The sequence below is a fragment of the Schistocerca serialis genome, chromosome 4, assembly GCF_023864345.2.
Source record: "Schistocerca serialis cubense isolate TAMUIC-IGC-003099 chromosome 4, iqSchSeri2.2, whole genome shotgun sequence".
Lineage (NCBI taxonomy): Eukaryota > Metazoa > Arthropoda > Insecta > Orthoptera > Acrididae > Schistocerca > Schistocerca serialis.
Genome location: NC_064641.1, coordinates 54,017,155 through 54,042,952, shown reverse-complemented (window position 1 = coordinate 54,042,952; position 25,798 = coordinate 54,017,155). Strand labels below are relative to the sequence as shown.

The 25,798-nt window shown below is 38.9% G+C and overlaps 1 protein-coding gene and 1 non-coding gene across 2 annotated transcripts in view; both read left to right on the top strand.

Annotated features, from left to right (window-relative positions):
- The window catches only part of LOC126473900 (WD repeat-containing protein 19), a 301,274-nt gene that overhangs the window by 95,800 nt on the left and 179,676 nt on the right, over positions 1-25,798 (top strand). Inside the window, exon 6 of the mRNA XM_050101244.1 lies at positions 13,890-14,063. Coding sequence (XP_049957201.1) covers positions 13,890-14,063 — 174 coding nt within the window. The remainder of the gene's footprint in view (positions 1-13,889; positions 14,064-25,798) is intronic.
- Trnat-ugu (transfer RNA threonine (anticodon UGU)) lies at positions 7,325-7,399 on the top strand. Its single transcript has one exon. It is a non-coding gene; the product is annotated as a tRNA-Thr (tRNA).

The window sequence follows — 25,798 nt, the reverse complement described above, 5'->3', positions numbered from 1 at the left end:
AAAATACTTAGACAAACTAAAAGAAAATACCTTAATGAACAGCTAAACACAATTGAAGAAAACTTTAAGAACCACAACACTCAAGATTTTTATAAAATATTCGCAAATCAAATCAAAGGATACACTCCACAAAATCTCTGCTTCCGGAAACAGAATGGAAAATTGGCACTAACTAACAAAGAAAATTGCCAAGAACTAGCTAAATATTTCTCACAACTCCTAAATTGCCCACAACCAAGTACAAGATTCCCCAGATTACAACCAGAACACACGAATGAGACTTCACTACCACCATCTCAAGAAGAAATTTATAGTCACATTAGAAAACTCAAAAATAATAAATCATCGGGAGAAGATGGAATTGTAGCTGAACTACTGAAAAACCTTGGTCCAAATTCGTTAAAAGAGATCACTAGCATCATCAAAGAAATTTGGCAGACAGAAAATATCCCAGAGGAGTGGAAGTGTGCACTAATTCACCCATTGCACAAAAAGGGAGAAAGATCAGACGTAAACAACTACAGAGGCATTTCACTTTTACCAGTTACCTACAAAATTCTATCTGCATGTCTCCTAAAGAGGGCACAAGAACAACTAGAACATACAATTTCAGACTACCAAGCAGGCTTTCGTCCTAATAGATCATGCCCGGAACAGATATTCAACCTTAAAACTATTTTAAAGATTAAAGCAATCAGGTCAAAACCAATAATCTGCACATTCGTTGATTTCAAAAAGGCATACGATTCCATAGACAGACAGTCTCTATGTCACATTCTCGAAGAACGAGGCCTAGACACTAAAACCCGAAAACTAATTGAACAAACACTAACAGAAACCAAATCAAAAATTAAATTCAGAGGGGAAATTTCGGAACCATTCTCAATTAAAACAGGAGTAAGACAAGGAGATGGGATCTCACCACTATTATTCAATATAGTTTTGGACAAAGTTATGAAAGAGTGGGAAGTAACACTAAGGAAACAAAGCTTTTGGAAGCCAATTGAACTAGGAAGAGGTAAAGGAAAATTGAACATCCCTTATTTAGCGTTTGCAGATGACTTGGCAATTATAACTGACAGTGAAGAAACAGCAGTAAAACAAATTGAGACACTTAAAGAATGTGCTGAGAAGGTTGGCCTGCAAATCTCCTTTGAGAAGACAGAATTCATCTGCTCAAAATTAGATATTTCGAAACTAAAAACAAAGTATGGTGAAATAACTAGAGTCAAGCACTTTAAGTATCTCGGTGAAGTTATTGAACCAACAGGACTTGAGAAAATAGCACAAAAAAACCGATTACAGAAAATCAAGAAAGTATTCGGACTTATTCAAAATATATATAACAAGAAATGTCTATCAAAAGGCACTAAAATCAGACACTACAACACAGTCATCAAACCAACAGTCACATATGCAAGTGAAACACTCTCCCTGAATAGAAAATTAGATTTACACGAAATTAAGAAAGTAGAGAGAAAAATTATTAGAAAAATCCTAGGACCACGATACACACAAGATGGATACAGGCTGCAGACTACCGAGACAACCGAAAAAATATCAAACATCGAGGCAGATATCAGGAAGAGGCGGATGAAGTTTTATGGACATATAGACAGATTACCTGGAAACAGGTTAACTAAACGTCTATTGGACTATATGACATCACTTAAGGCAACAATACCCTGGGTAACTGAAGTTAAGAAGGATTTGAAAAAGGCAAAAATTGACATAACAAACACATCAGACCGGGATACATTCAGAAGAAAAATCGACAAGTGGAAGTTTACTCCAGAGACGGAATCTAAACCTTTCCGACCAAAGTGGACCGAAGAAAGGAAGAAGGCCTTTGGGGAGGCAATGAAGAAATACTGGGGAAATAAGAAGAACATTAAGAAATGTTAATCACCTGCTTATCGTTCTCCCATGGGGACATTCGCTAATAATAATAATAATAATAAATATAGTAGTTGTGTGATATAATGATTACAGATGTGATACTGTATTGTAGTTATTCTTTTATTGTTGAATGAGAAACAGCAATTTGAAGGGCATCACTCATAAGGTTGAATTATTATTTGGTTCTACTTACATTTGTGATCTTACTGTTCTGTATGTATCATTCTGAAATTGTACTCAGTTGTCCTGTGTACACCAGAATGAGCAATTTTTTTATATTTTCAAACGCTTTTCATGTGACTATTTCACTTTCGTTCTTTCACTGTTTGTTGGTGGCTTGTGTTTACAGTGTATAGTGTTGCCAACTGTCCTCAGGGTTTTTATTCATCTTTTGTTTGTGTTGTTTTGTCTGTATGTAGTTTGATATTCACTTATTGGTGTGTGTGTGTGTGGTGGGGCCTGCTCTGGGAAAAGTTTTTAAAATGATGATCCTGGTCTTTTATCACAGTCGCAAGGAAGACACTTCATAGGACCTTTCAGTCTAATCTGTTATTGCAATTGTGAACAGCATGTAGCTATTAGAATTTTTATAGGAGCCCCATTGTTCTTTGGCATGCTGTCTGCATGAGAGACATGAGAGATTATAGTTTCCAAACCTGGCCAGTAGTGTTGTCATTTTATATGAAGCACTTGCTCAGTTCAATAGAGGGAAAAAAGGCAGACATAGCCTATTCAGAGAACCATCATGAGATTCACCTGATGTGATTTGTGGAGAACTGAATGGCTGAATCCAGTGTCTAAATCACTGCGGCCACTAAATCTCTAATTTTGAAGTATGTTTGCATACAAATTAAGTGCCTTGAGCAATTTCATTTTGTAATTTGTGTGTTGTTTTTCTTCCATAGCCACAGTCTTTGTTGGTTCAACAAATGAAGATGTGAAAGTAGTTCTCTTAACAATGAAAGTTGATTCATATGTTTAATGCTGGAGAAGGGGGTATACCGGTGCCACTTCAGTTTGTTATCCATTTGAATGCCTACTAAATTCATGCAAGAAGTACCATTTATTGTGTGCCCGCTGGTCTTTACTCCTGGTGCCTATAAGTCAAATTTATTTGTCTGAATTTTTACATTATAAAATACTGCAAGGTTAAGATGGAAGCAGTTTCCAACAAATGAGTTGTAGTTTTATTGCAAAATCATCCAGCCTATGCCTGGTGTGGATGTGTTTATGCCCTTTACTAGTGCACTAGAATCTTGCTAAACTGGCCATTCCTCCCACGCCGGATTAGCGGAAGTGCTGGATTGTTGAGAGTGTCTAAAATTTAGTATAAGCACATAGGGATTGTATTTTATCAAATCAAAAGATACATTCATTTTTACAGAAAACTTGTCTTTGAGTGGGATGAGAAGTTCTGTCTTATGCAGGACACCTTTTTTCTGTTTTATTTCACCCATACATGTTTCCGCACTTTTGTGCTATCATCAGTGGGTTTAATTTTTATTTTTAACTGTCAAATTGTCATTACATATTAACATTTGTGTTGTTTATAACATTATGTCAAAGATCCATTGATAGCTTAATTGGCGAAAAGTGGATGTATGCATTAGTTAACATACCTTAAGGTATGTACATGGTCACTTGGCACTGTACTTTTACGATTTCTCAAAACATAGGCAGAGTTTTTGCTGCCATTACGTGTTGTTGTGACTGTATGCTGTTCATTTGTTTTGTAGCGTGTTTGGCTGGGTGAGGCGCACGAGTTTGAATTGTATTTGGGGTCAGTGGTGTATGGTTTGTGTGGGTTTACGTGTGCGTGTTGAGTTCTGGAGCAGAGAGAGAGAGAGAGAGAGAGAGAGAGAGAGAGAGAGAGAGAGAGAGAGAAAGACTCAGTGGAGAGGTTCTCAGAGAGGTCTAAGGACGGAGGAGAGACTGAAGGTTCTGATGTATTTCTATAATAGAGTCATTGTGGCAGGGTTTGTAGGTGGATGAACCTGCAGCTGGCCGAGTCCTTTTACCAGCTAATCCTTTCAGTTCAAAACTGGAGTAATGGAGCCTTTATTGGCATGTAGACTTGTAAGGTCAGGAGTAGTTCTTAGGGGGTGGATTGCAGTTCTTTCGGCAAATAGAAGGTTAGCTTTCATGTTGAGGGATTTGGGGAATGATGGTGAGGCAGGGTTTCAGGTTAAGAAATTCAAGAATGGTTAATAGATGATGAATTGGGGAGGGGGGAGGGGAGGGTGGAGCAGTGGGGGTGTATCACAGCTGGATGGAGGAGTGAACTGAGTCAGGCAGGGTTCAGAATTGGCCATTTCCTCCACTAACTCTCCACAGTTCCTGTTACTTTACTACAAAATGCACTGCTTGTCGCTGTTGATGCCACTTCCCTCTACACTATCATACCTAATGCCCATGGCCTTGGCCCTATTGAATACACCTTTCCCAATGCCTGACTAATACCGAACTTACAACCTCCTTCCTGGTCACGAAGATCAACTATATCATCACCCGCAATTACTTCACATTTGCAGACATTCCCTACAAACAAATTTGTAGTACAGTAATGGGCACTCACGTGGCACCATCATATACCAACCTATTCATAGGCCATTTAGTGGAATCCTTCCTAACCACCCATAATCCCAAAGACCTCACTTGGTTCAGATTCATTGATGATATCTTTGTGATGTAGACCAAGGGTGAGGACACACTATCCACACTCCTCCAGGAGGTCTCAATACCTTATCTTCTGTTCGCTTCAACTGGTCCTTCTTAACCAAGCAAATCATATTTGTCAATGCTGACTTCCACCTCAATGATCGCTACATTAGGACCTTTCTCCATGTCAAACCTGCCAACTACCAGCAATACCTCCACTTCAACAGCTACTGCCAATTCTCTTCCAGGAGATCCCTTCCATACAGCCTAGCCAACCATGTCCTTCACAATCTGTAGTGACAAGTAGTCTTTCTTCAAAGATCAAGGGCTCACTGAGGGCTTCACAGACTAAAACTACACTCCCAACCATGTACAGAAACAGACCTCCCTGCCTCGTCTCTCCAGTTACCTTCCACCTCCCACATTGCCACCATCTGACCATAAAGAAGCACTCCCCTTGTGACTCAATACCACCCAGGACTGGAACAACTGAATCACATTCTACACCAGAGTTTCAGCTAGCTCTTCTTGTACCTTGAAATAAGAAATGTCTTACCTTCTATCCTTCCAACCCCTCCCATATTGGTATTCTGGTGCCAACCTAACCTGCGCAATATCTTTGTCCTTCCGTATGCCATCCGTGCTACCAACACCTTGCCTAATGACTTACATCATTGTAATAGACGTGGATGCAAGACCTGTCCTGTACATCCTCCCATCACCACCTACACAATCCGGTCACAACCATCATCAAAGGCAAGGAAGCACATGAAATAAATCATGTTATATACAAAGTAAGCTGCAACCACTGTGCTGCATTCTGTGTGGGCATCACAACCAACAAACTATCTGTCTGCATGAGTGGTCACTGAAAAACTATGGCCAAGAGACAGCTGGACTGCCCAGTTGCTGAACATTCTGCCCAACACAACATTTTTCACTTCAGCGACTGCTTCACACCTTGCGAAATCTAGATCCTTTGTACCAACACCAGCTTTTCTGAATTGTGCAGGTGGGAACTTTCCCTGCAATACATCCAATATTCCCATAACCCCACTGGCCTCAACCTTCGCTGGTCCCTGTCTTTCACCCATCCTTCAGCCACACCCCCAAACTTCCCAGCTGCACCTAGCCAGCCCTACCGTGTCCACACCACATTCCTGCTTGCAAGAAGCAGTACAACACTCTCCCCCACCCCAGCTCTGCTATCCTTTCCCCTCCCTGTCACAGCCTTCTCCTTACTTCCTCCACCAAGATTGCACCTCCATGAGGCACAGTTGCTAATAGTACAGCCTCAGTGGCCAGACACAGGGGTCGTGTTTGAGAGTTGTGCTTGCATGAATGTGTATGTTTTTTCTGTGTTAGAATAAGGCCTTTTGGCAGAAAGCTCACACTTTAGCAATCTTTTTGTTATGCCTGTCTGTGACTCAACATCTCTCCATAATGAGTAGCGATTTTTCCGTATCATAATACTGTTCCCCCCCCTCCCCCCCGTCCTGCATACTCCAATGTATAGTTGATGAAATGAATGACAATGCTGTGAACATACTTAAGGTGTGTTTAGCAGTCTTTTTGTTATCCCTATTGTGACTCAACATTTACTCTCTATGGTGAATAGCAATTTTTCCTGTTCATAATACTGCAATTATTCCATCCTGGATGCTCCAGTGTATAGTTGATTAAATGAACGACAATGCTGTGATCACAATGAAATGAACACCCTTAGCTGCTTACAGGCATTGACATGCGTCAACGGGGACAGATGAAAATGTTTGCCCCGACCGAGACTCGAACCCGGGATCTCCTGCTTACATGGCAGATGCTCTATCCATCTGAGCCACCGAGGACACAGAGGATAGCGCGACTGCAGGGATTTATCTCTGGCACGCCTCCCGCAAAACCCACAGTCTCAAATTCTCAACGTATTGTCCCGCACTACGTCCGTAGTGACCCCGTCCATTATACTCATTACTCGCGGTGCATTGCCGATTCCCGTAAGAGTTCGGGCACTTTACGTGCATTCGCACAGAAGAAGAAGATGGTTGAGTGGCCGGTGAGCCTTAACTATATATATATACTAAGATGGTATCTGTTCTTTCAGACATGTCCGAAGGAACAGATACCATCGGTGACCATGCAGCTCGTTAGAATGAAATTACAATGAAATTAACACCTTTAGCTGCTTACAGGCATTGACATACATCAACGGGGACAGATGAAAATGTGTGCCCCAACTGGGACTCGAACCCATTATCTCCTGCTTACATGCCAGATGCTTTATCCATCTGAGCCACCGAGGACGCAGAGGATAGCGCGACTGCAGGGATTTATCTCTGGCACGCCTCCCGCAAAACCCACATTCTCAAATTCTCAACGTATTGTCCCGCACTATGTCCGTAGTGACCCCATCCATTATACTCATTACTCGCGGCGCATTGCCGATTCCCATAAGAGTTCGGGCACTGTTTGTGCATTCGCACAGAGGAAGAAGATGGTTGAGTGGCCGCTAAGCGTTCGGACATGTCCGAAAGAACAGATACCGTCTTAGTATATATATAGTTAAGGCTCACCGGCCATTCGACCATCTTCTTCTTCTGTGCGAATGCACGAACAGTGCCCGAACTCTTACGGGAATCGGCAACGCGCCGCAAGTAATGAGTATAATGGACGGGGACACTATGGACGTAGTGTGGGACAATACGTTGAGAATGTGGGTTTCGCGGGAGGCGTGCCAGAAATAAATCCCTGCAGTCGCGCTATCCTCTGTGTCCTCGGTGGCTCAGATGGATAGAGCATCTGCCATGTAAGCAGGACATCCCGGGTTCGAGTCCCGGTCGGGACACACATTTTCATCTGTCCCCATTGACGTTTGTCAATGCCTGTAAGCAGCTAAGGGTGTTCATTTAATTGTAATTTCATTCTAATGAGCTGCATGGTCACCGATGGTATCTGTTCTTTCGGACATGTCCAAAAGAACAGATACCATCTTAGTATATATAATGCTGTGGTCATATTTCTGAGCGATAATGCTTTGAATGAGCCTAAAATTTGTTGTTTGAAACATGTTTGCATAGACAGAAACTTATCTTTTTGGCTGTTTTATTTACGCACGGGTAATGTGAAATCTGTCCAATCCCAACACTACTAGAACAAAGGTCAGCTCTTTCAAAATAGAATAATTGTGCAGAATATGAGTAGGTACCAGTATACAATAATCTTGCATTGATTATATTTTGTTAAAAATCCACAGTTAGGACATGCAAATGAAATGATCAGTTATATGAGTTAAACTAAATAATTTTAACAATAGAATGTCATGAAAATAGACTGCTACTCCATCGCAAATAGACAAAACAAAAGACTGTTAAACATTTTAGCTTTCTGCCAAAATGACCTTCATTGAAATTAGACACCATACACACACATTCGCGCAACTGTATGTGTTTGTATGTTGCCTAATTCCGAAAGGTCTTTTTGGCCGAAAGCTCAGTTGTTTGACAGTCTATTGTTGTGACTATCTGCAACTCAGGATCTCCGCTATATGCTGAGTAGCAATCTAACATTTTCATAATACTGTCATTATTCCTTCCTGGATTTTCCATGTTTAACATAGAATGTCTCCTGTGTATTATCCTGGAAGTGGCCTGTCTTTGGATGAATCAATCATTCCATCCAGGGGAAGATTGTCCATTAGTGTTTAAAGTGTAGACAAAGTGTATGAAACAAAAGGCATAAATATGGCATTAAAATATACACACTGAACAATCCACGTGGATTTTAGAAATAAATGCACCATGTGCAAGGGGATGCTTTACAATATGGGTGGAACTTCTTATGCTGAAAAGGAGAAGCTGCGAGTTGGCTGTCATCTTAAATAGACAAATATTACAGTAGTTTTTCATTGGGTGACACCTTATTGAATCTGAATATGTATTGCATGGGACACTAATGTTAAACAGCAGGAATAGGACTAAAAAAGTTATTTCTGCAGAACTGGGTGAAGGAAGTACAGTTGCTTGCTATTGGCAAAGCGTGATGATAAGAAAATGGAAGACTATCATAATAAAGTGGTACATGCGATGGATATATGCCAACAAATAGTCTCAAAGCCACTGTCAAGTGCCAAATACAGTGCAAATGTGTCTGGGACCGACAGGCAGGACCAAATTCTGTTGTATTATTTATGTAAACAAAAGATTGTCCACTGGCCTAAAAACTATTCTTTTGATTATAATTGTCAAGCTAATTTTCAATGTGCATTCTTGTAGAACAAATACGCAGGAAGTGGAATGACCCTGTATGAAAATAGATTAAAAATAATAAAGGGACTACATCTTCCAATGGAAGCTCCAAGGGAGATGCAAAAGAGACATCTTAATAAAACACACACTGTACAAAAGCAGAAACCAATTGAAGGTCACATTCGGGAGGACGACGGTTCAATCCCGCGTCCGGCCATCCTGATTTAGGTTTTCCGTGATTTCCCTAAATCGCTCCAGGCAAATGCCGGGAAGGTTCCTCTGAAAGGGCACGGCCGACTTCCTTCCCCGTCCTTCCCTAACTCCATGAGACCGATGACCTCATAGTTTGGTCTCTTCCCCCAAACAGCCCAACCCCAACCCAACCAATTGAAGGGAAAAAGCAAGTGATGAGGAAGTGTAGAAAGTTTGCCGAACAGGATTCAGGAAACAAGTGCAGAGACTGCCAAAAATTTCTTAGTGTCTTTTGTTCAATTTTTTATAGTTGTTTCAATGTTTGCAAAGCCATTTTTTTCTACTTCACTATTTGCTCATTGCTTGAGTTGTTGTTTCTTTGCATTGGCAGTATTCAGACTATTAGAGATGTCATAAAGATTGTTTGAAATAATTCTTGTGTTGCTTAAAGCTTATCACATGATTGAAGTTGCGACTGATACTTATTTCTGTTTTCAATTAGCTGTCAGTTTTACCTGGCAAGGAGGGTTCCGCAGTGGTGAGATTGACTTTCTGAAACCATGCATACAGTGATGTAGGATTGGATCCCAGGTATCTCAACTTCAAGCCATTCGTCCTGACCAGCCTTTATTAGCAAGTAATTAACAAAAAAAGTTTCATGATTTTCTGTGATTTTTTAGAGATTTAAAATTGATAATAGGTCATATATTGACATCATGGTGCAGCAGCTAACAAATGTGCTTATGTGCAGAAGGTTGTATGCTCGAATCCTATATGCTGCTTTGGAATTCTGTATTTTTAAATCTTTATTGCATTGACTTGCATCATTATTTTTATTCAATTAACTGCTTTAAATGTAATTTTTTTTTTAAATTTCTAATCATTTGTCACGTCATCATATTAATTTTTTTCATTTGCCTTTACAAATGTCTGCTTGTGTCTGTGTATGTGCGGTTGGATATGGGTGTGTGTGCGAGTGTATACCTGTCCTTTTTTCCCCCCTAAGATAAGTCTTTCCGCTCCCGGGTTTGGAATGACTCTTTACCCCCTCCCTTAAAACCCACATCCTTTCGTCTTTCCCTCTCCTTCCCTCTTTCCTGATCAAGCAACCGTTAGTTGCGAAAGCTTGAATTTTGTGTGTATGTTTGTGTGTCTATCGACCTGCCAGCGCTTTCGTTTGGTAAGTCACATCATCTTTGTTTTTAGATATATTTTTCCCACGTGGAATGTTTCCCTCTATTATATCCATATCGATAATTAAAATCATATGCACAAAGTTTCCAGAAGAAAAAGTGTGACAGGAAGAAAAAATCGGAGAAGTGAAGGGATTAGAAATTAAAAAGAATTACCTTTAATCCAATTAATTGAATATAAATAATGATCAAAATAATTTCAATAAAGTTTTAAAAATTAAAAGTTTCAAAGCACGTGAGATTTGAACTCAACATCTGCATGTCAGGTACTATGTTAACCACTACGCCACATTATCAATATATGAGTGATTATCAGTTTTAAGCTGTAAAACATCAAGAAAAATTACAAATTTTTTGTCAATTCAGCATGAATGGCTCCAGAATGAAATAATTGGCACTGTAACCTACAACTCCATATAGACAGTTTCAAAAAGTCAATCCCTCCCCCGAGGGCCTCTCCTTGTAAGTGCAGAACACAAACTTCAAGAAAAATTAAGGACATCTAGAGCAAACATTGTAAACTCTCTCTCTTGTTCTCCATCTAAAATGCTGGCTATTGTTTTAAAATCACAATGTAAAATAACTAAAGTATTGTAGTACAATAGAAGCCCAAACAAGATGCTTATGGAAAAAGGTAAACTGCTTACAGTGAAAATATTTTCCATAATTTGAGTTGGGCAACATCTAATTACGTAAGCCACAAATTGTGAAACATGTAATCAAAGACCAGACAGAGAAACACTTAAAAATGTATAAGTGAATGTTGACTTTCTGGCGAATACTGTTGAAATATTCTTGAGCTTTCATCTGCATGGTGGTACTGAAATTCTGTGGTGTTTCATTAAGTGTCAGTCTCATCACCATTTTGCAAGACACAGTTGTCAAAGCAGATACCCCAATGGTAACTCAAGAGGATTTCATCACACAAAAATGTAATATATGTGCCACCAAGTCGTAGACAGGCACATTGAAAAAGAATACCAGAAATATTTAAGGTTTATGACAAAATTGTGTGTGTACTGTAGTGATAGCAGGGAAGAGGATATGCAGGTGGAGTGTAGGGTCTAGTGAAGGTTAAGGCCAGTGGTCTTACAAGAACAAACGATATGTTGTAGTGAGAGTTTCTACGTGCGCAATTCAGAAAAGCTGGTGTCAATGTAAAGGATGTAGATGGCACAGGCGGTGAAGCAGTTGTTAAAGAGAAGAATTTCATGTTTGGCAGTATGTACAGCAACTGGGTGATCTGTCTTTGGTCAGGTCACAGTTTAACAATGGCCATTCATGTGGACAGGCAGCTTGTTAGTAATCATTGCAGCTGAGGATATTGCCTAGGTTGGGTGGTTGATGGAATACCACTGTGGGAAGTATGGAAAGGATAGTGGGCAGGATGTTTCTCATTCTAGGGCAGGATGACAGATAATCGAAACCGAGGTGGAGAATGTGATTTAATTCTTCAGTTGTGGGTGGTACTGACACACAAGAGGGACTCTCCTTTGTAGTTGGACTGTGGGTGTGTGGAGGATAGTGGGTGACTGGTGAGACAAAGCATGCATAATCTGTTTCCAGAGAAGGTTGTCGGTGTAATTTCAGTCTGTGTAGGCATCACTGAGATCCATGGTATTTTTGGAGATGGACCACTCATCGCTCCAGATAGGTTGACTTCAGGTGGCTAGGGTGTATCAAAGGAACTTCTTGGTGCAGTATGGGTGGCAGCTGTCAAAGTGGAAGTATTGTTGGTGGTTCTTAGTTTTGTCATTGCCAAAGGTACTCATGTAGCCATCCTTGAGGTGGAGGTTGACATCAAGGAATGTAGCTTGTTGGCCTGAGGAGGACCAGGTGAAACTAATGTGGTGAAGATATTGAGGTTCTGGTGGAATATGAATAGAGCATCCTCACTCTCAGTCCAGATCATGAAGATGAGGACACCCTCTGTCCAGATCATGCAGGTGACATCAGTGAATCTGAACCTGGTAATGGGTTTGGGATTCTGAATGGTTAGGAAGAATTCCTGTAGATGACCCATGAATAGATTACTGTAAGATGGTGCCATGTGGGTTCTCATTGCTGTACCACAGATTTGTTTTTAGGTGATGCCTTCAAAGGAGGTGTAATTATGGGTGAAGAAATAGTTGGTCATTGTGACTAGGAAGGAGGTTGTAGATTTGGCATCAGTCGGGAATTCGGAAAGGTAGTGCTCTGTCGTGACAAAATTTGGGCATTGAGGATATTAGTATAGAATTAGGTGATATTGACAGTGACGAGCATGTGGTAAAGGAATAGGAACCATGAGGAGTCTGTGGAGAAAGTGGTTGATGTTTTTTACGTAGAAGGGGAGGCTATGGGTATAGGCTGAAGGTGTTGATCCACGAGAGCAAAGAAGTTTGGAGTTGGACCCAAGGTTTTGAGGAGAGGCTGTAGATTGTGCTGGATTTCTGGAGTGGAGTTCCTGAGGCAGGACTTGTATTGGATATATCTGACATCTGGCAGAATCCTTCCAACAGGTTAATATTTATGACTCGTAACCACAGTGGTGAAGCCTCTCGTGGCAGATAGGATTATAAGGTTGCCGTCAGTTTTTAGGTGGTGGATTGTGGTTTTTTTGTTTTCTATGGATGTGAGGTTGATTTCCATGTTGAGGGATTTGGGGAATGATGGAGAGGTAATGTTCGAGGTCAGAAAATTCTGGAAAATTAACAGGGGTTGTTCTGGGAGTCATTGGGGGTGGATCACTGTTGGATAAAGACTAAACTGAATCAGGTATGGTTTAATAATGGTTTTAGGTTGAGTCTGGTTGGTAGGGTTAATGGGGAGAAAGTATTTCTGCCGTAGGACTGGAAGTTTGAGAGGAGGTCTTTAACAAGCTCAGCACGATGGAATTTGGGAATGGGGCAGAAGGTAAGACCTTTGGAGAGGACTGATACTTCTAGGGGGACTGAGGTTTTTGGAGGACAGGTTCCTTATTATGTTGCAGGTCTCTTTAGGCAACAGTGCCTTTCCTCATTTCCTTTTCTCTGACCCTCCCCTGCCCCTGCCCCACCCCCAGCCCCAGCATTCACCTACTTATCCCCACCACCATTCACGTGACCCAATTGCTGCCCAAGTCGATGCATTCATAGCCGGGCCTTAATGTCTGGACAGAGTAGCCACATGGGTACGAGTAATTGTGTGAGATTTATACTTATGAAGAAGGATTTTGTTCAGAAGCTGAAATATTTTTATTATTCTTTTCATTGTGCATGTCTGTGATCCAACTTCTCCTCTAGACGGTGAGTAGCAATCTATCCTTTCTGTATTGTCATTATTACATTCTGGACTTCCCAGTACTTGAAAATATAATTAATTATTTCCTTCTTGTTCCGATCTCATCTTTGATGTACAAGTTGTTTCTCACTTAAGTATATTGAATTTATAGAAAAAAAGAAAATATTGCCTTTTTTGGCAAAGAAAATGCAATTATTGTGCATAAAATATGCTACTTCGCGAAAACAGTATGGTGAAATCTTTGTTCTACTGAAATCACTGTACTGTTTTCTTGAAGTGTATTCCTGCATGTATTTCTTTTGTTAATATTAAGGCACTGTATGGAGACTGTTGTTTTTTCCCCAATTTAAAGAATTTTTATTCCACTCAACAGGCTAGAAAATATGGAAGTTTGTCTTAATGTTTGTGCTGTACTGGTTTTGTTATAATGTATTTCTTATTTTAGGTTTGGTGATGGATATATTCTGCTCGGGTTTAGTGCTGGTTACTTTGTGGCCATATCGACACACATAAAGGAAGTGGGCCAAGAGTTGTTCCAAGTAAAGAATCACCGAGATAATCTGAATGATATAGCTCTTTGTCGGTGCATAGGGAAAGTTGCTTCCTGTGGAGATAATACGTAAGTAGCTGCTGTTCACTCCAATGAAGCATGTGGTCTTTACATAAAACCTATACCATAAATTTTACCAAGGATATCTAAAAAATAACATTGTTTCTGTCAATGGGGGGGGGGGGGGGGGGGGGATGAGAGTCATTTGCAAAAGAGAAAAAATTAAATATATTAAACGGTACTCCAATGGAACAAATTCTAGCCAAATTAGACATTATCTCTGACTACACCAGTTGCAAGAGTATGAAAGTTAGTATCAACAGTTTTGTGGCACTACTCCCCAACTCCCATCCCTCCTTCCATCTCTCCATTTGTTTGCTAACAGGCAATGAAGTCTGTTAAACTGACATGTATTTATCAAATAGCCTTTGAAACATAAATGAACAGCGTTTGACAGTCTCATCTGTCCTATCAGTACTTACTTACACTATAATTAAAATTCTACTTATGGACATTCTATTTTTTTTTTTTTTTCAGCAGCATATCACAAGTTAACTAATTGATTGATTAGTATTCACTACTTTAATGCCTACATACATTACATACCTTAACAGGTAAAGCTATATCGTATATCACTACAAAACTGTATTGAGAAACTTTCATTATGATAACATGATATACCTCTTAATCCATATTCATCATTAATACAGTGTTCACAAACACGTTTGATCATTTAGCTTTACATATCTGGGAATTTGTGGTCCTTAGACTCAGAGACAGCAGGTACAGCAGAAATGTGTCTTTAGAACTGTTTCATCAAATTAATTTTGTTAGCAGCTGAAGCAGATAAGCCTCTACCTGATTCCTCATTAGTCATACTGAATATAATTTTCACCCATTGTTGGTGATGCCGTATCATCTGCTTGAAGAAAGCATCTACAAAGCTAAATCTGTATACTAGCCTGAATTGTAAGTACATCAACTTAATATCTCCCAATCATGTATGCTGCATCTTCTGGGCTAAAATGTGTATTCCCATTAGTATTTTATGTCATTGATCGTTTCACAGAACAAGACATAGGATTCATTCACTTTTCAACATTACAAGGTTTTTAAATAAAAATCAGTCCAGGTCACAATACTTTTATCGATTCTGGTAACTGGATTTGGTCTTTTAAGACGATCTTTAACCAGGGGCTTGAGGTGACATGTAGATCCAGTTCACAGAGTTGCTGAGTAATCCCTACTGGTACCTGTCGCAACTGCTGTAGTACCAGTGGGTTTTTCTGAAGATCGTCTTATAGACTGAAACTGGTTATCACACTAAAATAAATAAACTATTGTGATCTGGATGTTTTTTTAATCATTGACAAAATCCATGTTATGGTGTTGGATGACAGAAGAGTTAAGGTGTGTGAGACTGCTAGTGCTGTGGGCATCTCGAATGAACAGATACATAATATTTTGCATAAACATTTGGACATGAGAAAGCTGTCCACAAGATGGGTTCCGCAATTGCTCACTCTTGACCAAAAACAGAATCATGTGAAGTGTAGCAAGGATGGTTTGCAGCTGTTCAGGAAGAATCCACATGGCTTTAAGCATTGTTTTGTCACTGTGGATGAAACATAGATACATTACTATACTCCTGAGACCAAAAAAACAATCTAAACAATGGGTTACCAAGGGAGAATCTGCACCAAAACAGGCGAAGAGTATTCCTTCGGCTGGAAAGGTTATGGCGACTGTCTTTTGGGATTTGCAAGGGATAATCTTCATCGACTATCTGGAAAAGGGTAAAACTATTACAGGTGCACATTGTTCATTGTTATTGGACGATTTGAAAACCAAGCTGCAAGAAAAATGCCAGCAATTGGACCATAGAGAAGTCCTTTCCCATCACGATAATTCACCAGCACACACCTCAGCAGTTGTGGTTGCAAAATTGATGGAAATAGGATTCCTACTCATTTCACATCCCCCGTTCTCCAGACTTGGCTCCCTCGGACTACTGTTTGTTCCCCAATTTGAAGAAATGGCTGGTGGGTCAAAGATTTTATTCAAACAAGGAAGTGATTGCAGCAACTAATAGCTATTTTGCAGACTTGGACAATTCCTATTATTCAGAAGGGATCAACAAATTAGAACAGCATTGGATGAAGTGTACAAGTCTAAAAGGAGACTATGTCAAAAAATAAAAAAGGTTTACCCCAATGACGTAAGTAGTTTTTATTTTTGCACAGACTTTTCAGACGTCCCTCATGATCTCCGGAAATGCCTTATATTGGAGATGCATTCACTTAACTGGTGGGAAAATGTTGTTGGTTTTCAACAGAACAATCATTTTTGAAAGCTTAAATACAGCCACACGAAGAAAACAAAGATCATTTCGGAAGAATAAGGTGTTGAAGTTTTTGGGAAAGCAAACATCCCAGTCAAAAAGTTCCCATTCAGCACTTTTTTTAACATTCAATTTCAAAGAACTAATAATTTGTTTGTCTTCATTCATGTAGCATGGCAACCATATAAATTTGTGCATCTAATCATTTGCAAAGAAAGTAGGTGTGAATTTCAACACACATTTACAAATGATGTCGCTATAAAATATCCCAATATTCAAATTATGCACAAGGTTATTACATACAAAAACTTAATGTAATGAACATTCAAGTTAACCCTTCAGCCTTGATGATGCGATTTGATGCCGCTAAGACATTCCTCTTCTATTTTTTATTGCTAATTGTTTTTCTAGATTGACTGGAGAAAATTATCATACCAGAGGAATAAGATTTGTTAATTAGCTTTTTTGGGAAAAACATAACACCAATTTTATCAACATATATTAACAAAAGATAAACTTGACTATTTTATGTTGTTGTTTTGGTCTTCAGTCCTGAGACTGGTTTGATGCAGCTCTCCATGCTACTCTATCCTGTGCAAGCTTCTTCATCTCCCAGTACCTACTGCAACCTACATCCTTCTGAATCTGCTTAGTGTATTGATCTCTTGGTCTCCCTCTATGATTTTTACCCTCCACGCTGCCCTCCAATACTAAATTTGTGATCCCTTGATGCCTCAAAACATCTCCTACCAACTGATCCCTTCTTCTAGTCAAGTTGTGCCACAAACTTCTCTTCTCCCCAATCCTATTCAATACCTCCTCATTAGTTACGTGATCTACCCACCTTATCTTCAGCATTCTTCTGTAGCACCACATTTCGAAAGCTTCTATTCTCTTCTTGTCCAAACTGGTTATCGTCCATGTTTCACTTCCATACATGACTACACTCCATACAAATACTTTCAGAAACGACTTCCGGACACTTAAATCTATACTCGATGTCAAGAAATTTCTCTTCTTCAGAAACGATTTCCTTGCCATTGCCAGTCTACATTTTATATCCTCTCTACTTCGACCATCATCAGTTATTTTACTCCCTAAATAGCAAAACTCCTTTACTACTTTAAGTGTCTCATTTCCTAATATAATCCCCTCAGCATCACCCGATTTAATTTGACTACATTCCATTATCCTCGTTTTGCTTTTGTTGATGTTCATCTTATATCCTCCTTTCAAGACACTGTCCATTCCGTTCAACTGCTCTTCCAAGTCCTTTGCTGTCTCTGACAGAATTACAATGTCATCGGCGAACCTCAAAGTTTTTACTTCTTCTCCATGAATTTTAATACCTACTCCGAATTTTTCTTTTGTTTCCTTTACTGCTTGCTCAATATACAGATTGAATAACATCGGGGAGAGGCTACAATCCTGTCTCACTCCTTTCCCAACCACTGCTTTCCTTTCATGCCCCTCAACTCTTATAACTGCCATCTGGTTTATGTACAAATTGTAAATAGCCTTTCGCTCCCTGTATTTTACCCCTGCTACCTTCAGAATTTGAAAGAGAGTATTCCAGTTAACGTTGTCAAAAGCTTTCTCTAAGTCTACAAATGCTAGAAACGTAGGTTTGCCTTTTCTTAATCTTTCTTCTAAGATGAGTCATAAGGTTAGTATTGCCTCACGTGTTCCAACATTTCTACGGAATCCAAACTGATCTTCCCCGAGGTCCGCTTCTACCAGTTTTTCCATTCGTCTGTAAAGAATTCGCGTTAGTATTTTGCAGCTGTGACTTATTAAACTGATGGTTCGGTAATTTTCACATCTGTCAACACCTGCTTTCTTTGGTATTGGAATTATTATATTCTTCATGAAGTCTGTGGGTATTTCGCCTGTCTCATACATCTTGGTCACCAGATGGTAAAGTTTTGTCATGACTGGCTCTCCCAAGGCCATCAGTAGTTCTAATGGAATGTTGTTTACTCCCGGGGCCTTGTTTCGACTCAGGTCTTTCAGTGCTCTGTCAAACTCTTCACGCAGTATCTTATCTCCCATTTCATCTTCATCTACATCCTCTTCCATTTCCATAATATTGTCCTCAAGTACATCGCCCTTGTATAAACCCTCTATATACTCCTTCCACCTTTCTGCCTTCCCTTCTTTGCTTAGTACTGGGTTGCCATCTGAGCGCTTGATATTCATACAAGTGGTGCTATTCTCTCCAAAGGTCCCTTTAATTTTCCTGTAGGCAGTATGTATCTTACCCCTAGTGAGACAAGCCTCTACATCCTTACATTTGTCCTCTAGCCATCCCTGTTTACCCATTTTGCACTTTCTGTCGATCTCATTTTTGAGACGTTTGTATTCCCTTTTGATTGCTTCGTTTACTGCATTTTTATATTTTCTCCTTTCATCAATTAAATTCAATATTTCTTCTGTTACCCAAGGATTTCTATTAGCCCTCGTCTTTTTACCTACTTGATCCTCTGCTGCCTTCACTACTTCATCCCTCAGAGCTACCCATTCTTCTTCTACTGTATTTCTTTCCCCCATTCCTGTAAATTGTTTCCTTATGCTCTCCCTGAAACTCTCTACAACCTCTGGTTCTTTCAGTTTATCCAGGTCCCATCTCCTTAAATTCCCACCTTTTTGCAGTTTCTTCAGTTTCAATCTGCAGTTCATAACCAATAGATTGTGGTCAGAATCCACATCTGCCCCTGGAAATGTCTTAAAATTTAAAACCTGGTTCCTAAATCTCTGTCTTACCATTATATAATCTATCTGATACCTATTAGTATCTCCAGGATTCTTCCAGGTATACAACCTTCTTTTATGATTCTTGAACCAAGTGTTGGCTATGATTAAGTTATGCTCTGTGCAAAATTCTACAAGGCGGCTTCCTCTTTCATTTCTTCCCCCCAACCCATATTCACCTACTATGTTTCCTTCTCTCCCTTTTCCTACTGACGAATTCCAGTCACCCATGACTATTAAATTTTCATCTCCCTTCACTACCTGAATAATTTCTTTTATCTCGTCATACATTTCATCAATTTCTTCATCATCTGCAGAGCTAGTTGGCATAGAAACTTGTACTACTGTAGTAGGCATGGGCTTTGTGTCTATCTTGGCCACAATAATGCGTTCACTATGCTGTTTGTAGTAGCTAACCCGCACTCCTATTTTTTTATTCATTATTAAACCTACTCCTGCATTACCCCTATTTGATTTTGTATTTATAACCCTGTAATCACCTGACCAAAAGTCTTGTTCCTCCTGCCACCGAACTTCACTAATTCCCACTATATCTAACTTTAACCTATCCATTTCCCTTTTTAAATTTTCTAACTTACCTGCCCGATTAAGGGATCTGACATTCCATGCTCCGATCCGTAGAATGCCAGTTTTCTTTCTCCTGATAACGACGTCCTCTTGAGTAGTCTCCGCCCGGAGATCCGAATGGGGGACTATTTTACCTCCAGAATATTTTACCCAAGAGGACGCCATCATCATTTAATCATACGGTAAAGCTGCATGTCCTTGGGAAAAATTACGGCTGTAGTTTCCCCTTGCTTTCAGCCGTTTGCAGTACCAGCACAGCAAGGTCGTTTTGGTTAATGTTATAAGGCCAGATCAGTCAATCATCCAGACTGTTGCCCCTGCAACTACTGAAAAGGCTGCTGCCCCTCTTCAGGAACCACATGTTTGTCTGGTCTCTCAACAGATACCCCTCCGTTGTGGTTGCACCTATGGTACGGCCATCTGTATCGCTGAGGCACGCAAGCCTCCCCACCAACGGCAAGGTCCATGGTTCATTTTATGTAGCAGCAATGAAAGAAGAGATCCTTATTTGTAAAGGTCTGTCTTGAGAACAAAAATTGTTGATAACACAATTACCAGTTTTAGACATTGCCATCTTCAGATCTGTTACAAATAGAAAAAAAGTCGAGTAAAAGGGGTGGGGGGCATAAAAACCATAGAGGGAGACGAAGAGATGAGTATAGTAAGCAGATTCAGAAGGATATACATTGTAGTAGTTATTCAGAGATGAAGGGGCTTGTACAGGATATAATAGCATGGAGAGCTACAATGAACCAGTCTTTAGACTGAAGATCACGACAGTAACAACATGCTGCTGTCAGTCTGTCTTTGGTCTCATTCTTGTTTAACTTCATAATTGGGACATGACATATTGTTAATTATCAGCCTAACCGGTTCCCCCTTACTGCGCAGTTTAATTTGCGAATGAAGCACTGGAATGGACGGATTCATCATTTTTAATATGCGTTTCTCTTTCTCATCTGAAAACAAAAAGCTGCTGTTTCCATTATTTTCCTTATTTCTGACTGAAATTTGGGCATACGGTTCCTCTTGGTTTCCATTATGTTATTTTCTGCAAGAAATTTTTCAGTTTTTTGTATGTAGTCATAATCGTAAATTACAACAGCCAAATTCCCTTTGTTGACCCTTGTAACATAGCCCTTTCCATTTCCAATTTGCAATTTAGACTTTTACTGCTTCTGTATGTTTTGCATTATTACATTCGTGATGACCTACTTTGTATACACATTTGTTAGTTTTTATGACTATGTCCATGTGTTTGAATTCTTTGAGTTTATGGCACAAGCAACTTTTTCTTTTGCAGTAGTATTTTTGATTATATGTGGGCCCAATTTTGGGTTATTACTAAAATGTAGATCATTATTTAAAGGATCAATTTCATTATCTGTCATTTTTATGTTCTGTCATTTTTTATGTTTGTGAGATAGGCTATCCTGTCCACAGATTTATGTTTGACTGCCTGCCTATTACTATTTCATTATACTTCATATGTAAATTAAAGGTTTTCTTGCTATGTCTCATTGTGATCTTTTTCTGTTCATTGCCTTCCATGTTATTAATGCCTTTAAAAACACATGGAAATTGTACTGGTAGCAGTAACTAACTGAAGTCTGAATACATCCGAATTACTGTCTTCCTTATTCATGTATGCTTCCCTGATCTTAGTCTTGATTGATTCAAAATCAGTTTTATGTTTCACACATACCGCTTCTGCAGAACGATTTTTAATCCTGGCATTAACATAGGCCTATTTGGGAATAATCTCCTCATCCAAACAGAATTTGTTAAACTAATTTTCATTATATCTTTCATAGTGCAAATTTTTATTTTAAGGGACAGGTCTATCTCATCCTTGGCCTGACTAGGCACAAATTTATTAATTGAAGACATGGAGTCCATAAATGAGTCTGTGCTCACTTTATCGCACTTTAATTGTTGAGTTCCGTCTTCATCGCAAAAATTGAACACTTCACAATTATCTGTTTTGGCCATTGGCAACTTCAGATCTGTTACAAACAGGAAAACAGTGGAGTAACTAACTAATTGTAAGTTCAATTAGCTGAAGCAAAATCAACAACACGCCTAGTGATCATGACATTTGTACAGGAATATGATGTCAGTTGTTTTCGCATAAGTCACGATTCTGATCAGAATGTTTTTCTTTTCTGATGAGAAAGAGAAACACAGATAAAAAATGATGAATCTGTCAATTCCAGTGCTTCATTCACAAATTAAATTACATAAGAAGGGGGAATCACCTAAGCCAATTATTAATGATGTGTCATGTTCCAATTATAAAGTTAATTGTGAAAGCAGCCAGCGTCTGAGAGCAGCATATACTTATAAAAAGACTTACTATATCAAAACTAATTATGACATTGTGAGGGACATTAAAGATGTACCAATCCCATCTGGAGTTACATTGGCTTCTTTTGACATTATTCACCTATATACCGAAGTCGCAGTAATCAATACACCGGAGATTATAAGAGAGAACTTGCTAACATACAAGAAGATTAGTGAATTGGTAGTTATAGAACTCTTGGAAATATTAGGAGTTGGGTTGTCATTTAATTACTTTAAATTTAACAATAAGATATTTTGTCAAACAGATGGGCTTGCAATGGGCAACAGTTTGTCGCGTACTTTAGTTGAGATCTTCATAAGTCAGCTAGAAAATAAGCTTTTTGAATAAAATTCTGACGTATGCAAAAGTATTGTCTATTACAGACATTATGTAGAGATCACACTGCTGTAGGAAGGTCCTGATCACTAGGGCTATTGTTGATTTTTTTTCAACTAATTGAACTTAGTTAGTTACTCCGTTGTTTGTCTGTTTGTAACAGATCTGAAGATAGCATTGGCTGAAACCAGTAATTGTGAAATTTTCAATTTTTGTAATGAAGATGGATCATTTACAAATAAAGTGCCATAATGTGATTGCAGACTCATTTACAGACTTTTATGTCTTTGGTTGATGAAAAAGAGATCGCAACTTTTTTTTCTGAGTTAGATGGCTTTTGTCAGAAAGGGTATAAGCTGCTAGTTAAAAACTTCACCAAAAAGAGTACCACTATATCAGTCGACCAAAAAGGAGACAAAATTAAAAGGAATGTAGAATGAATGTAGAATGTTAACTAAATCGAGAAATGAGGAAACAAGAAAAGTAATGTTTTGGAAATAACAGCCTCCAATCGTAACAGACAAAAAAAGAACAACTGAAGTCGATGTACGGAGCCTCCAATCGCAACAGACAAAAAAAGAACAACTGGAGTCGATGTACGGAGGGGGAGAAATGTTTAGAACAACATTGGGTGTCAATAAGTATGTCACATTTGTTTCTGCATTGAGTTTGTCAAAATTTCAAAGTCAGCAACCACCACGGCTGTAACCGAGTGATTCTGGCACCAATGCTGCAGTTGCCAGGTCCCGCTGCTAGCTTCTGTCATTGGGAGAGTGAATACAGTTTTTCATTGTGCAATAGCAGATGGATTTAGTCAACACTGCCATTAGAGTAGCAGATGATGGCAATGTTGATGACGAGTTGCTGCAATTCTGAACAAGGTCCGGAGAGATGTAAATGGCACCAAGTGTCACAAAGAACTGCCAGCTGCGTATCATAATGAGTATACCTATTTCCATATTTTTGTAAGTTGTACTAGTTCTAGTTTGAAGTTATGGGAAGGTTTTTTATAACTTTTTAAGGTCTTTTACTGAACGTTCTTAAGGGAATGGGGTTGTTAGTGGGCAGAATCTTCTAGTAACACAAAATTAGTGCAAAATATGATAATATAGCTTTGTGTTTCTTCAGTATTTACCAGAATAAGCCATTATCTGCAAATTATTCCAAGATGTTTCCATTGTGATGAGAGAGTAGGAGAAGAAATACAGAATCACAGAGCACTTTTACTCAATAATTAGAATAGTTGTGAAGATAGAATTATAGGAGTGTAACAACAAAACTGAAAACATATTTTATAGTTGATTTTAATTGACATTTAAAGTAAATAATGTGGGAAATGTGAAAACGCATTCAACTTTATAAAATCAGAATAAACTATTGATAAATTTTCTAAGTGTTGTATATCTTGATGCAAGGTTAAACAAACCAGCTCAGGGATATGGATACAAAATTGCTGCCACAAAAAGGTTTATGTGTAAGTATGTGAGCAAGACTGGAGAATATGTAAGACACGACACCCATGATTACAGACAAGAAAATAGTGACCTCTGATAGTCCAGAGCAACAGAAAAAGATGTGAGAGAAAATAGCAGCTTGCAGTCTTCCAAAGCAACAGAAAAATAGTGTGGTGGACAATGAACAGAAAAAGATCGCAATGAGACATAGGAAATGTAATGGAATAGTAGACAGAAAAGAAGGAAGTCAAAAACCAATTTATGGACAGGATAGTCAATCTCACGACAGATAATGAAATGGATCTATTGAATAAGGGCCTACAATTTAGTATTACACTAGAATTGGGCCCAGGCATAATCAAAAATACGATTACAGAAATAAAAATTGTTTGTGACAGCCAAGCTGAATAAATTAAAACAAGTGGACGTAGCAGCAAAAACTAACAAGTGTTTATCCAAAGGAGATCGCCATGAACATAACCACACAAACATATAGAAGCACGTAAAAGCCTAAATCATAAATTGGAAGTGGAAAGGGCTAGTGTTACAAAGGCTGACAAAGAGAATTCGGCTGTTGTAATTTATGGTTATGACTATATACAAAAAACTGAAAAATTTCACTTCGTTCACAAATTAAATTGCAAGAGAAGGGGGAACAAGTTATGCAGATTATTAACAATATGTCATGTCCCTATTATAAAATTAAATGAGAATGCAACCAAAGACAGACTGAGAGCAGCATGTTGTTGTTGTTGTTGTTGTGGTTCTCAGTCCAAATACTGGTTTGTTGCAGCTCTCCATGCTTCTGTATGCTGCTGGAGCCTTGTCATCTCTGAATAACTAGTGCAATCTATGTCCTTCTGAATCTGCTTACTATATTCATCTCCTCATCTCCCTCTATGATTTTTACCCCACACACTTACTTCCAATACTAAAGTGGTGATCCCTTGATGTTTCAGACTGCGTCTCATCGACTGATCCCTTCCTTTAGTCAAGCAGTGGCAACAAATTTCTTGTCTCCCAACTTCTAGTCAGTACCTCCTCATTAGTTATGTGATCTATCCATCTAATCTTCAGCATTCTTATGTAGCACCGCATTCCAAAAACTCCTATTCTTTTCTTGTCTAAACTGGTTATTATCCATGTGTCAGTTCCATACATGGCTACACTCCAGACAAATTACATTCAGAAAAGACTTCCTAACACTTAACTTTTATTCTTAACAAAAAAATTTCTCCTTTCAAGAAATGATTTTCTTGCCATCGCCATTCTACATATATCCTTTCTACTTCTGCCATCGTCAATTATTTTGCAACAGCAACATATACTTATAAAAAGACATACAGTGTTGAAAATAGTTATGAATGTGCAAGGGATATTAAAGATGTACCAGTCCTAGCTGGAGCTACATTGGCTTGTTTTGACATTGTTAACTTAAATACCAATGTCCCAGGAAGTGATACATTGGAGGTTATAAGAAAGAACTTGCTAGAAGTCAAGAAGATTAGTCAAGGGAAAAGAGTAGAACACCTGAAAATTTTAGAACTTTTATTGTCATTTAATTATTTTAAATTTAACAATGATATTTTTTATCAAGAGGATTACAATGGATACTGGTTTGTGAGGTACTTTAGTTGAGATCTATATGAACAAAATACTTAAGTTTGTGAAAAAATTGTGTATTACAAACGCTATGTAGACAAGAACTTCCGCCAGTACCTCATCTCCTACCTTCCAAACTTTACATAAGCTCTCCTGTGAACCTTGCAGAACTAGCACTCCTGAAAGAAAGGATATTGCGGAGACATGGCTTAGCCACAGTCTGGGGGATGTTTCCAGAATGAGATTTTCACTCTGCAGTGGAGTGTGTGCTGATATGAAACTTCCTGGCAGATTAAAACTGTGTGCCAGACCGAGACTCGAACTCGGGACCTTTGCGTTTCACGGGCAAGTGCTCAAGTGGTACAGCACTTGCCCGCGAAAGGCA